Source organism: Trachypithecus francoisi, unplaced genomic scaffold, assembly GCF_009764315.1.
Source record: "Trachypithecus francoisi isolate TF-2019V2 unplaced genomic scaffold, Tfra_2.0 Lachesis_group17, whole genome shotgun sequence".
In the NCBI taxonomy this organism is placed as follows: Eukaryota; Metazoa; Chordata; class Mammalia; order Primates; family Cercopithecidae; genus Trachypithecus; species Trachypithecus francoisi.
In genome coordinates, this window is record NW_022681462.1 from 104,863,897 (window position 1) to 104,878,738 (window position 14,842).

Sequence of the window (14,842 nt, forward strand, 5' to 3'; positions counted from 1 at the left end):
ACACATGGGGATTACAATTCAACGCGAGATTTGAGTGAGGACATACAGCCTAACCATGTCACCAGCGAACCCTGGGTGTTTTTCCTTTTCACTTTGAACTAGTTATTCAGAAGGTAAAACACTTTTATACTTTAAACTTTACATATAGCAAAAGTTATCAGTACGTGTTTTTGTGACAACCTCCAAGTTACATACAAATGAGATACGTTCCCATAGACATTCTAGGAAAAAGATACCATGAAGGGGAAATATACAAGGTTTTCTCAACTTCTTCTCATTGTCTGAATGATCTTTTGGGGGCTTAATGATAAAGAACCATGTTTCATTCTTTAAAACGTTTACTAAAAAGAAATATCACTGAGAAAGGGAAGAAGAAGAATATGGAGCTCAACTGGGAAACCTCATCTTTGGCTTTCGAGAAGACACCCCTGTGTGTGGCTTTAGTTTCATCCCACATGTGATTTTCTTGCTGTTAAAATGTCCATATGTGACATGGAAGCCCCATGGTTGAAGAAAAGTGGACTTCAGATAGATCACAAAGGTGGTTTTGTTAATCTACAGGTTTCCACTCCTGGGCCATCTGAAAGACACAGAAAAGCAGGTTAACAGAAAACATCTCTAAGATGTGACCTGGCCACAGTTTGCTTCTGGTTCTCCCAGGAGTTGGCATTTCTGTTGGATTCTGGATTCTGGGTGTTGTTCCTGGGAGGGATGGGGTGGGACCTGGGACCTGCAGACGCACAGCTCCTCACGGCACACCCAAGGCAACATGCACCGTGCAGAACCGCCGCAGGAAACCTGGAACGCCGATTTTGAAATTAGCTTTTGTGCAGTGCTGGTGCCAACTCCATTTCAGTTCATCTAAAACACCCCTTACCATTCCGCTGCCCCTTCCTTCATCTTCTCCCGCTTCTCACTCCACAGTCCCCATCCTGACCAACCAGCATTGGGTGTTGACTCTACAGCAGTGTTTGAATCTGGATCGTTTGGTTCAATCACAGTGCTGAATAACTCTCTTGAAGAGCTATTTAAGTCATCCTCCTAGTACCAGGACCACTCTAAAACTAAGCCCCAAAAGGTGAACATCATCTAGAGGCAACATTCTAAATTTCTTAAATTATGTATCCATTAAGTAAAATGAATCTCTTTTACCTCTAGTAAAATGTTCAGAGTGTTTAATTCCATTTGATTCATACAAAAATTCTATACTAAGGAAGATAGAGTACTATAATAGACCTGAAATCAAATTTTATAAAAGAAGAAGCCTGGGCAACATAGTAAGACTCCATCTCTCCAAAAACAAAGTAGCCAGACGTGGTGGCTCATGCCTGTAGTCTTAGTTACATGGGAGGCTGAGGTGGGAGGATGCTTGAGTCTGTCATTGTGCCACTGCACTCCAGCCTAAGCAACAGAGCGAGACCCTGTCACAAGGAAAAGGAGGAGGAGGAAGAGAGGGAGGAGAAGGGAGGAGGGGAGGGAAGATGGGGAGGAGAGAAGAAGAGGGAAGAACAGGAGGACGGGGTGGGGAAGAAAGAAGAAGGAAGAAGGAGGAGGAGGAGGAAGAAGAGGTGGAGGAGGGAGGGAGGAAGGAAGGAAGGAGGGAAAGAAAAACATGAGTTCCAGTCCTGTCCCTGCTCCCTCCAAGCTACAAGTCTCATGTGACTTCAGGCCAGCCACCCAACCCCTATGGGTACTTCACAGTACAATGTCTGTTGGGAATTCTGTGATCTCTAAATTTGTTTCCAGCTCTAACAAACCATGAATCTGCTATCATTCTCATTTTACAGAAGACAGCTAATGTTCACGGAAGAAAAGTAATTGTTCAAGACCCTGTGGTCAACAAATGGTGGAGCCAGGGCCTGGCTCTCTTAGCCCTAATCCATTCCTTCCACAGCAGCTTGCTGGTCTAAACCACAAGCACTAGGGCAGCTGGAAAAGAAGTCACCAACAAAAGCAATTAGAAATGCAGTTTCAAAGTTCTTTTTCCAGCACTAAAACATACACTTAGAATGAAACCAAATCAAAGTAGATGTGCTGTCTAGCAGAAACGTATTAACTAAAAAATGCTCAGGATGAGATGGTGATGGTTCCTATTGGATTACAAATTTCCCCCTTAAAGTGTTACAAATGCTCTAGTCAAGTCTAAGAACAAATCAAGAAGCCCAAATATGGTGAATAATAACTTTTCTTTCTTTTTCCATGTGCAACACTGTACACCACTAATTGGCAGATGGTGTGAAAGTGGTCTGATCTTTAAGAGGACTCGGACCATCCCAGAATCCCCGTTGCCATCTTTGTGCTAGCCAGCAAGAAGCTCAGCCAACCTGGAGTCAAGTGCAGGCCTCATCTCAGTAGGGACTCGGCCTGTCTTCTCTCACTTGGTAACAGAAACAAAAAGACAACCACCCGAATGGAGTTAACTGCAGTCGCCGACATTTCTTAGTGCCTTTTGTGTGTCCAGTACCGTTCTGCTTATGGTAAGTAATTTTCCCAACAGCCTATGAGTTAGTTATTATTATTAGCTCTAAACTGAGACACAGACCTTGTGCACACCCTTAATGAGGAGAGAAGCCAAATCTGTATACTGACTTAAGAGTCCATTCTCTTAGCCACCAAAAATGTACACAGGATGCTACCGTCCATTTAGGACGTATATGCCATATATATACACATACACACACACACACACACACACCCCTGTATCGGCAAATACGTGTACATAGATGTATATGTTGTGTGTAGATAAAAATAGATACGTATAATTATTATAATATGCCTTAATTCACTTTTGAAAAGGAGAACACATCGGAGGTAACTATGTAAACATGTGCTGTTCGCAAGGTGGCTACGTCACTCTGGAATGCCGGGTAGGGGATGACAGTGTAAGAAGGGAAGGTCAGCCCAGCGGGCAATGATTCACCCAGTCTTGCTAACAACCCTCTTCCCTCCCAGACTTGCACAGTTAGGGAATAGAGGAAGGAATTCCACATGAATTTCGGCTTACAACATGTGTTTAAGAACTTAAAGTCTTGCCACCAAAATAGGAAATTCACGGTTTTAATATTCCACCAGCATACCTCTTTAGCATAATGTGAAAAAATGTCCACTTTTATTTTCATTTGTCTTGTGATCCTTTCTAGTTTTTGACTGTTTTCTTCACAACATGGTTGGCATTTTGTTCTCATGGTATTTGTTGTTTTATTTGTTACCCCTGAATCATGTGTTTCTGAGACGGTCGTGCCAGGCATGGCTGCATGGGCAACTCCGGCGTCTCAGGTGGCTGCTCTTGGCATCACTGTCCTGAGGATGGCTGCGTGGGCAACTCTGGCGTCTCAGATGTCTGCTCTCGGGATGGTGGACCTGAGAATGGTTGTGTGGGTAACGCCGGCACCTCAGGTGGCTGCTCCTGGGATGACTGTCCTGAGAATAGCTGTGTGGAGGACTCTGGCATCTCAGGTGTCTGCTCTCGGTGTGGCTGTCCCAGGCATGGCTGCTCGGAGGACTCTTGTTCCTCAGGTGTTTGTTCTTCTTGTCTTGGTGATGATTTTTCTTGTGATTGTCTCATCAGTGGTTCTCTGTGGGCTTCTATTTCTACTGGGGTTTCTAGGAGTACAGGTGTATTTTTTTCCTCTAGAAGATCAAATGGTTCTTTTTCTTGCTTTCAGTAAACAAAAAATCACCAATAAACATAGTAGCCATCTAAACCAACTGAAATAAATCATAAAAAGACAAACATCGCTGCCATATCATTGACTTAGTAGTGACAGTGATAATACTAACAAAAATACTTTTCACATAGGGTATTACATGTGCAATATGTTTTTGCATGCATTATCTCAAATAAGCATAAAATATGACGGGATACCATCAGAGAAGCTATAATCAAAGATGTGTTACCAAATGCTGATTACACAGACACAATCCATTAGTCATTTAAAAATTGAAAAGACACAGGGAAGATTCTTGCTTTTTCTGAGTAAGTGAAACAGAAAAGGCATTTTTAGTAAAATGAAAAAGAAAGAAATCAGAGTGCAGGAGAATCTAGAGGCCATGTTCTTCAGAGTAGACCCCAACACATGAGAACCAACCTTCGGAGCTCAGGAAGAACACCCCACAGCAATCAACCTTTCACCCGCCAAACTACATTTCCCAATGCTAACACTACCTTTCCTACGGGGATGAATGCCATTTGGCAGAAGATATTAAAAAGATGCTCCCGAAAACTAAAAACAACACCCTTTGAAATAACACTGGAAAAGATGTCTTCAGTGGGAAGCCTTGCAGAACCTGAGAGGGATCAAGTCGCTCAGCTGACATGGAGATCTCGGCACGTTCACACACTTCCTTCCCCAAAACCTGCTCATCCCCTTGTTTTCAGAAGCAATGCGCAGACCCAAACCAGAAATCTCTACTCCAATGTCATTTGTGCCCCCCGTATCCACTTTGTGGCCCAGTGCAGTCAATTTTGTCTACTCCCAGGAATCTATCACTTCTTGTCTGGGTCCCTGGGTCCCACCCCTGCCTGGATCCAGGCCTTCACACCCAAAAGAGAGAATATGATGCACACACATAATACTCTCATCCCTCTCCCTTCTTCCCCTGCTATCACAGCCCCTTCTTAGAAACATAAATTTGATCACATCCTCTCCCTGCTTTAGCATTACCTACAGGATAAAGACCATAATCCTTACATTGACAGACGAGGGCATGGCGACCATGACCAGGTGACCACCAGAGATGTAGAGCTGCCCGAGACTGTGTTACCAGACACTGCACAGCTAAACGGGCCCAGACGACTAGTTCAGACCGACGGGATGTGAGACGGGATGTGTCCCTTCTGGGCTGAGATGGCTGGTGTATCTAATGTGGCTTCCTATGTCTTTCCTTCTCCTCCTGTAGCAGACTCAGAGATCGTGTGTTGAAGACAGCAGCATGACAAAATCAAGGATCCCTGAGTCACCGTGTGGAGGAGAGCCACCCAGGAAAGCCTCCAATCCACAGAAGGCTGCTGTGATCAAGAAATAGGGATTTATTGTCTAAAGCCACTGAGATTTGGAATTGATTTTTTTTTTAAACTACAAATTAGCCTTGCCTTTTCTCACTGATGGACCTTAAAAGCTGAACCTTGTCTGTATCTCCGTCTTCCTCACATACCATTCCTTCCTCAGGCACATTCCCTTTTTGCTCCAACTGCCCCAAACTAATTGCACTCCCCCAATGCAACCTCACTCTTCCATGCACTTGACTAAGCTGACCCCTCTGCCCACCACCCGCTTCCTCACCCTGTCAAGTTGGCAAATTCCTACAAGCCCTTCCCAATTCATTTTCGCACTCCTCTCCTTTATAACACATTCTATAAATCCCTGCAGCCTCCCTCCCAGGCCCAGACAGTCCGTCGTTCACTCTGTGGTATATTTCCAGGGTACCCAGTACACACCTCTATTTTAACACTTATCTCTCTTATTAGATTTTCTTGTCTATAGATCTGTGCCCCAACCCCAATACACATGAGCTTCTTGAGAAAAACAAAACTGAGTCTCATTCCAGTGGATTTCCTCCACATTCCGGATAGCACTTGGCCCAAGGTCAGCAGTTCCATATTGTCTTTCTATTTTTAAGAAATGATTAATGGCACGTGAGTCCTGCTGCCTCCGTCCACTTTCAGATTCCTCTTGAACAAGGCACCTTCCCTTCTGTGTTTCAGTTAATTCTCTCTTAGAAAATAGGGATAAAAATATGGATCTTTAGGAACTGTAGGATTAAGATGACATGACAATGAAAGCGCACTGTGAATGGAAAAATGGATGCATCCATGATATGATACTCTTCATCACATAAAAGCTTAAACAGAAAAAAAAAGGGGGGTTATAGAAGAAAATACAAAGACTGTCGCACGGTGATGTATGACTATGTGCCAAGCAAAAGGCAGGGGCTGAGTGTTCTGAGGGCAAAGCGACCCTCTGCTAATCCCACAGGAAGACCTGTCTGGCCGCTCACGCCTCGCACCAGCATAGTGCCCTCCCACACCTGGGCATGATTCTCCGTGTCAAGTCTGTTTCCCTGACTAGAAGGCAGGGATTGCATTTACTCATCTTTGTTTCTGAAGTGCCCAGCTCAGCCTGGCACTTCTGAAAGAAACTCAGAAAACGTTTGATAAATAAAAGAATAAAAAATAAATAGTGAATGAACCAGCAGTCTGCTAGTCCCGCACATAAAGCATTCCCAAAAACACATAAAATTAAAATGTGCAGAATTAAAAATAGATTTAAGATATTAAAATGTATGTATATGAATATTAATATTGTGTAATATAAAATGATATAAAATATTAATATAAAATAATATTTGTGCTGTGTTACTACAGAGTAAAATACATTTTCAAAAACTTCTGCGTTCACCTTGCCTTTTAAATCCAATCATCTACGAGACATTCCTGGCAGTGCGTCTGTGTGCTCTGTCGGTTTTCTTTCAGAACCCAGCCTGCTACCCAACAGGCACCTGAGTGTGGCTGAAAACGTCTCCCCTAAGGATACTCACGTGTGTCTAAAGCCTCCCGTCTGAAACTTGGACTTATCACAAGTTTCAGGAGCTTTTCTTTACAAAATATTATAAGAATAAATGCAGTGAAAGATTAAAATAATTGAACGATGGAAAATCTGGCAAAACCACATTGTTGACTGACAGATTGTGCCACCATACAGTACACCAAAATCTTCGTTTGTCAGCTGACCTGGAACCTGACATATGCAAGACGGTTTGAGGGCTCCATGCATAGTCATGAGCGCGTGGTTTACTCAAAGCCCACATGAGCACATGGGGAAGGCTGCCTGTCAGTGGGAAGCTTGGCGACACCCCCCACGAGGCAGTGAATCACGGGGCCTCGCTGCGGCCACTTTCACCTCGAAACTCGCAGAGCAGCCACCTGCACCATGTCCTACGTCACACAGAGGTGTCTGTGAGTGAGCATGTGTCACAGGTTCTCTTACCAGGAAACAGAACCACTTTTTTACTCACGCTGAGGTTCTTGAGAGATACTGGAAACAAATAAACAAACAAAACTCCAGACATTAGTAAGCTGACCAAAAAGTGTAAAACCACGGTATTTTAATGTAAGAGCTATGGATACAAGAATTACTGGAAAGTAACCAATGTGACTAGTTTAGAGAGCATTTAGGGCTGATTTCAGTCAAAAATATAACTATGTTTTTATTATGCAGAAAGCCATGCCAACATTATGCAAATTGTACCTTCTGAAATTACAGGGCACTGGCAGAATTTTGATCTTATTTTTCTTCCCCCAACCCCCGCCAAAAAGCATATTTTACTTGAATTAGGTTTTCTTCCCCTTCTTCCTCATAGGATTTCACAGCGGGCAGCCAGCCACACGCGGTGGCATTTCCTCTGCTCTGTATGAGGTTCAGGAGGTGACAGTGTCTTTCCGGGTGACCAGTAAAACGCAGGTGCTGGGTGTTCTCTGCAAACAACCAGCAAATGTAAATCGGCTCGGCTTACACAGCAGCTCTTTGTAGGTTTGTAAAATCTCAATAGTAAATAGCAATAAAGGTAGACTACTCACTCTAAAATGAAAAATACCAAAACTACAAAAGTACACTGACATCAACACTCGCAAGACAAAACTCACAAATGCACACAAGTATCATATAAATAAATGCAATAAAACTTTTCCACAGATCTGCCCCATCGAACGTCTTCTCCGACAGTTCTGCTTTGATTTCAGGTACTGTGAAATCCATAGGCTTCTCTGCCAATTCAGCAACTTAGCAGGAAAAAATTGTTCTAGTCTGGGTATATGCCCCAAGCGTATCTGTGTGTCAGAGTTTCTATCGGCATAATTAACACAGAAATCTTTTGCTAATAAGCACTTCAGTTCATCTGAACTGAGTAGCCAAATAATGAGACTGAGGCTGTTCTGCAGCCCTGACATTTTGACGAGTGAGATGAAAAAGACATGTGGGAGCAGATGCGGGAGCTGACAGCCGGGGAAGGAGGAATTCGAGAAGCCGTCAGAAGGGCTGGTTGGAGAGATTAAACTGCCAACAGCAGCAGCTGGGGAAATCTGAAAATTGGAGCAGAGGGAAAAACGAAGAGGAACGAAGAGTTTCAAGAGCTGGTTTTGATTACAATCGTGTGAGGTCAGAGGCCACCAAGGATCAGACTTACGATAACCGCTGGATGAGGTCAGCAAAACCACTGCCTTTCTTCACAAAGAATTTCCTCATCTGTACGTTTTAAAGGATTATGTGATTTGAACATTATGTAAGTACCATATTCAATACTCGGTTTAAAACCTAGTTTTATTTTCACTTATTTTTGTGGCTGCCAGAAGCCCCAGCAGCTGGTAGTTATGAATTAAGATGTCAGGCTCAAATTTGTGAAAATAAATCCAATGTTTTGGTTGAAGGTATAATTAGTTTGTGAAGAGTTAGAAAGCCGGAGTTAGATAGCATTTATTTTCTGTATTTGGTAACTATTACCTAGGCAACTGATTTCTCTGTGGGCTAGAACGTTTTTAAATAAACCAGCAAAGACCTTAGCAAGTCCTTACAGGGGATTGCAAGTTACACCAAAAAGTAGTTTGAATTCACAAAATCTCTGATGGTGGCTTGAAGGCTTTCCTGTCCCTCTGTGGCCCTAGATTAACAGGTTAACCTAATAATCTCTCCCGCAACCACTATAGTTCCTTTATTCTTAAAATATAAAAATATTTTTATTTTCTGTATTCAAACATGCTCATCATAGAAAATCTGAAAAACAGAGCAAAGCCAAAAAACGGAAATAAATATAAATCATAAACTCACCATTTGATATAAGTTGTAACCTAAATTAGTCTAGCAATAGGGAATAAGAACTTAGCTCTAATTCTGTAGCCTTGGAACAAACTTCTGGATGTGGATAGCTGGTTCAAAAGGCGTACGTGTTTTTCAGACTTCTAAGACATACTTCAGAGTCTGACTCTCCTGAGGATACAGCCCCACAGTACCCTCTCAAATGATGCCTTTCTCTTCCACACACTTGAACCACCGGCCACGGAAGTGGGTAGGGGCCCTTCTTGTACCCATCACTGTCTCCAGATCTTTACCCCATCCTCCTCCCTAAAGCCCTTCAGCCTCTTTGAAGTTCCTGCCATCAGACTCTACCATCCATCCCTTTTTCTTCTGAGTAGTTGTCTACTGAGCTCCAGGCCACACCTGTTACTCTTAATCAGTCTTTGGTGTTTGGTGTGTGTGTCTCTCTCTCTCTATCATGATCCTTGGGGACCACAACAGTTACTCAATACAAACCTTCCAATTGTGGTTTCTCAGTGCCTTGGCCTCATCACAGCTGATGATCCTGCTCCTTACCACAGACCACACCCTAGACCCTGTGATTACCAGGAATTCTGACCCACCTCATTCCACCCTCCCATCTTTACAGCCCTCTCCCTCTAATGCCCCACTCCAATTCTCCTACCTCATCAGCACCTCTGTGCCACCAGCCCTGCCGCCATTTCACCCTCCCACCCCTAACTTGTCCACATCCTCCTTTACCAACTCTGGAGCCACTGCCTGCCCCTGGACTCACACCTTCCACTCGCGATCACCACCTTCAAGGGCTCCTTAGTGCCACGACATAACCCCAGGTCATTTCTCCAGTTCTTTCAGTAGCTCAATCTTCCAAGTAACTATTTCTTGCTTCCTTTTTCTTCAAAGCTCCACTTCCCCCCTCCACATTCACAGTTCACGGCCCTGCCTCTGTGTATGAAAATAAGAGCACTCAGAAAAACATGCACAGGCCCTACCCCACACTTCCTCGCCTCCCGGGATCTGTGTCCGCATCCTCTGCCCTCTCCTGTACTACTCCGGAGGAGCTGTCCTGTTCCTGCATAGGACCAACCCTCCCAGTGCGCGTGGACTCCACACTGCTGGTCAACTGAGGAAGGTCCACCTGGCAGTTATTGCCTCTCTTGATACCGCATCCTCAGTTTCTTGCCCTTTAGATGACAACAGACATGCTGTAATAGTTATGACTCCTCAAAAAGAACCCAGCCTTCACCATGGGCGCCCTCCCCCCCGCCAGAAAGAACCTAGCCTTGACCATGTCCCCTCCTAAAAGAGAACCTAGCCTTCGCCATGGCCCCCCCGAAAGAACCCAGGCTTGACCATGGGCCCCCCAAAAAGAACCCAGCCTTTGCCATGCCCCGCCCCCCCACCAGAAAGAACCTGGCCTTCATCATGGGCCCCCCTCCTAAAAGAACCCAGCCTTCACCATGTTCCCCTATAGCCACTACCCCAGTGTGTGCTCCCCGATGGCCAAGTCCCCGCCAAGTGTCCCCTGTGCCTGGTGTCTCCATTCTCACTACTTCCATTCTTTGGACCAGTTTCTATCAGGCTCATGCTCATCTTTCTACAGGAACCATCTGTTGTTAGGCTATGAACGACTTCCATTGTGCCTAATACAAGCCGGTTCTCAGCTTTCACCTTGCTTGATCAGCAAACTTCAACTCGATCGATTGACTTCTCTGACTGCTCTAATGCCACTCCTTGGCAGATTTGGCAAAACTCAGAATACCATTTTCAGCTGAAAAGGCCCTTCAGAGATTGGCCAGTGTACTTGTGTTCCTCCTGTGCTCCTCGGTGCCCTCATGTGCCTCAGAGGTGTCTCAGGGTTCCAGCAGGAGGATTCCAAGAGACGCAAAGGAGGGCTGAAAGATTCCAACCAAACAATTCCTTTTTTCTCTGCTCCGTAGATTGCAGGTCCTTAATTATATTCCACTTGGGGGAAGAGGAGTTCTGGTGCTTCTTTTAACGTTTTATTTTGAAATAATTTTAGATTTATGATAGTACAGAATTTTAAGATAGTTGCAAAGATAGTACAGAGAAAACTAGTGTACTCTTTACACAGCTTCCCCTGATGCTAACACCTTACGAAATCATGGTACTTTATCAAAACCAAAATTAACATTTGTGCAATACTATTTAACTGTGAATACTATTTAACAGACTTTATTTGGATTTCCCCCAAACTATGATCCAGTCCAGGACAGCATGCTGCATTTGGTTACCATGTCTCCTAGTTACCTCCAAACTGTGGCGGCTTCTCAGTCTTCCCTTATTTTTCATGGCCTTGATATTTTCAAGGAGTACCGGTTGGGTATTTTGCAGAATGTCCCTCAATTTGGGTAGAGCTGATATTGTGTCATAAACAGATTGGAATGATGGCTGGAGGGGGACAGTTCCACACAGATAAAGTGTCCTGCATCATACCAAGAGTTACATTACATCTACATTAATTCATCACTGGTGAGATTAACCTTGACCGCAGGTGGGTGGTGCCGGCCAGATTTCCCCACCGTCAAGTTTTCTGATGCTTTCTTTCAAATACTAAAAATCAATTATTTTGGCCGGGCAAAGTGGCTTATTCCTGTAACCCCAGCATTTTGGGAGGTCAAGGTAAAAGGATCATGTGAGGCCAGGAGTTCGAGATCAGCCTGGGCAACATCGCAAGACCCTGTCTCTACAAAAATAAAAAAATTAGCCAGGCTTGGTGGTGTGCACCTGTAGTCCCAGCTACTTAGGAGGCTAAGGTAGGAGGATCACTTGAGCCCAGGAGTCTGAGGCTGCAATGAGCAATGATGGCGCCACTGCACTCCAGCCTGGGTGACAGAGTCAGGTGCTGTCTCAAAAAGAAAAAAAAAATGATCTTGTCCTTACCTTGTAGAATGTCCCTCAATTTGGGTAGAGCTGATATCGTGTCATAAACAGATTGGAATGATGGCTGGAGGGGGACAGTTCCACACAGATAAAGTGTCCTGCATCACACCAAGAGTTACATTACATCTACATTAATTCATCACTGGTGATGAATTAATATAAAAAAGAGACTCAAAGAAGGCTTCAAATCAATGACCTGCACAGTTTCACTGTGTATTAATATTAGTGGGACGAAAACCTCTGATGGTTTCAGACATCTAGCTCACTATTACTTCTTTTCACCAACTAGAAACTCAAATATTCAAAAATGATTAAATGTACGGACAGATAAGGAACATAAATGACGCAGGGAACTAGAGATTTCCATGGGAAGTGAGAGCCATGCTCCCGCCTGAACGCTTCCTCCAGGACGTCGTCTGATGTCATTTATGTCACACAAATGCCCTGATTTTCCCTCTCTCTGACTTGCTAATTTATTGCTTGGCGTTTATGTTTGTATTCTTCTTTTAAAGGATTTCCATGTTCTTTTATCTCTATTTTTATTGCAAACCACCTCAAATCTCCTTGGCAATAAATAAAAGTTGCTTTAATAATTCAAAAAAAGAGAAAGAGACCCAAGAACGCCCCGAGTGGGCTTGGCTGTCCTCTTCACAATCCTTAAAAGTAAAGGAACGCTCCGCATTTCTGAGAAAGATTTTATAAATTCAACCCAAATCATGCCTGTGTAAGCCTTACAGTGGCTGGTGTCACAGATCGATTACATGGCAAGTGGAGAAGCACTTCCATTGCCTCTGGGAAGGCAAACTCATGAATTTATGGGAATAAGGGAAGCTTTGGAGCAAGACAAATCTGGATTTAAAACCTACTGTCTAGTTATGTGGCCATAGGAAAGTAATTTACCTCTCTGAGTCTCTCTTAGTTCAAATTTAGAAAACTAATACCTACCATTTCAACAGCAATCCTCACATGAAGATAAAAAGAAAGAATATAAATACGATGCTCAGCACCGTTCCCAGCACATCATGTGTGATGCTCCCTCCCTTCCTCAGCCATCCTCACTCCATCCCACTTGATGGACATTTGATGATCCCCAGGGCCAGACTCTTTTCATTCTGCCCAAGTTATTCACCAATTTATAGATTGCTCCCTCCCCCGTCTCTGCCAACTAGTCACTTGCTTAATAGCCTTTGACATGTTGACAGAGCCCTGGAATGGGCATCTTAAATACTAGGTTTACTTACAGATCTTCATGGAAAACTGAGTGAGCTCACAATGATGCCAACCTCAGTTCCTTCATGTGCAATGCAAGTGACCTCCCAGGTGATCTCTGCATTTCCTCCCACAGACCCCGAGCAGGCAAAGACACTGAAGATATGTGGAGCAGAAAGATGTCTGCTAAGCATTTACAGTCTGAAAAGGTACATACTGTATGATTCCAACTCTATGACATTGTGGAACTGGCAAAACCATGGAGACAGTGAAGAGAACCATTGTGAAGTGATTACAACAGGTTTGGAGGGGATAGGGGAGTGGATTGGGGGACACAGGATTTTTAGGAGAGTGAAGCTACTCTGCACGACACCATAATGGGGAATGCATGTCATTTACACTTGTCCAAACTTGTAGAACGCGGAACACCAAGAGGGAGCCCTAATGTGAACTGCGGACTTGGGTGATGATGATGTGAGGGGTCAGTGTTGGTTCATCGGTTGTAACAAACGTACCACTCTGGTAGGAGATGCTGACAGCGGAGGAGGCTTGGGCCAGGGATTGGGGGGTGGGGACTAAACAGGAAATCTCTGTACTTTTTACTCAATTTTGCTATAAAACTAAAACTGCTCTGAAACATAAAGGCTATTTTAAAAACAAATAGAAAATAAAGAGAGATCAGACTCTTCCAAACATTCTGTACTCAACATCAGTGTTGTCACATAGGGGCAAACCCTGAAAAGATAGAGAAGACTGCTACATATCTCCACTCCTTAAAGCTGACGGACTACAGCTAAGCAGTGATGCCTTATGATAGCAAAGGGCTTCTGAACAGCTAACCCCAGCTCTCTTCTGCAACTTACTATGTTTCTTTTTATTAAAAACTTCAATATACATTTCATTTATTTTCCTTAGTCCTGATGATAAAGAAGTATTGAAGTAAGCAAGACCTCCTACATGGCTGGACAAGCTTTATGTTCATCTTTTGGCTGCAGTAACATTTCTCTATTGAGTTGATAATCAGTATATAGTCTCAATCTGGGGTACACTTCCAAAGGACATTATGGTAGATGCTTATAAAATGAGGCTTAAAGGTGAGCCAATAGTCTGAAAGACAAGCTGTGAGTCCTGAAAGGCTGACACAACGGCAATGGAAATGCTACATGGCACACAGCACACAAAACATACAGGACAAAATGTGTCGGAAGCAAATGGAAGACCTTCTACTTGTGTCCAAAACCTTAATTTATGTGATTACAAGATACAGAAGCTATGTTTAGCACATATAAAACTCAGGGGGTATGGTAGGCAGAATAATGGCCCCCAAAGATGACGACATCCTAAGCCCAGAACTTGTGACTATGTTAGGGTGCATGGCAAAGGGGAATCATGTTGCAGTGAAATTAAGGTTGCTAAGAAAGAGGGAGAGTATCCTGGATCATCCAGAGTGCCCAACATAATCACAAGCGTCCTTAAAAGTGGATGAGGAAGATAGAAGAGAAGAGCCAGAGGGCAACGTGACAGCAGAAGAATGCTCAGAGGGATGCAGGGTTGCTGCCTTTGAAGACAGAGGAAGGGCCTGCAAGCCAAAGGATGCGGAGGGCCTCCAGGGGCTGGAAAAAGCAAAGAAACAGATTCTCCCCAGAGCCTCCAGAAAGGAATGCAGCCCAGCCAGCAGCTTGGTTTTAGCCCAATGAGACCCGTGTTGAATTTCTTACCTACAGAACTGTAAATCATAACCTTGTGGTGTTTTTTATTTATTTATTTATTTATTTATTTTATTATACTTTAAGTTCTAGGGTACATGTGCATGACGTTTATATCATGTATAACTCCCCAATGCAATCCCTCCCTCCTCCCCCCTCCCCATGATAGGCCCTGGTGTGTGATGTTTCCCTTCCCGAGTCCAAGTGATCTCATTG

At 43.8% G+C, this 14,842-nt stretch overlaps 1 protein-coding gene across 5 annotated transcripts in view; it reads right to left on the bottom strand.

Moving 5' to 3' along the window:
- Positions 1–320: 320 nt before the first annotated feature.
- DCDC2C (doublecortin domain containing 2C) overlaps positions 321–14,842 on the bottom strand; it is a 134,909-nt gene continuing 120,387 nt past the window's right edge. For 2 of the 5 annotated variants that reach the window (XM_033176647.1, XM_033176648.1), the window contains one exon: positions 321–580. In XM_033176647.1, the coding sequence (XP_033032538.1) occupies positions 551–580 (30 nt within the window). In that variant the 3' untranslated portion in view covers positions 321–550. Of the gene's footprint in view, positions 581–3,071; positions 3,659–14,842 lie in introns of those variants that run through there. The other 3 variants (XM_033176645.1, XM_033176643.1, XM_033176644.1) reach the window with 2 other exon arrangements.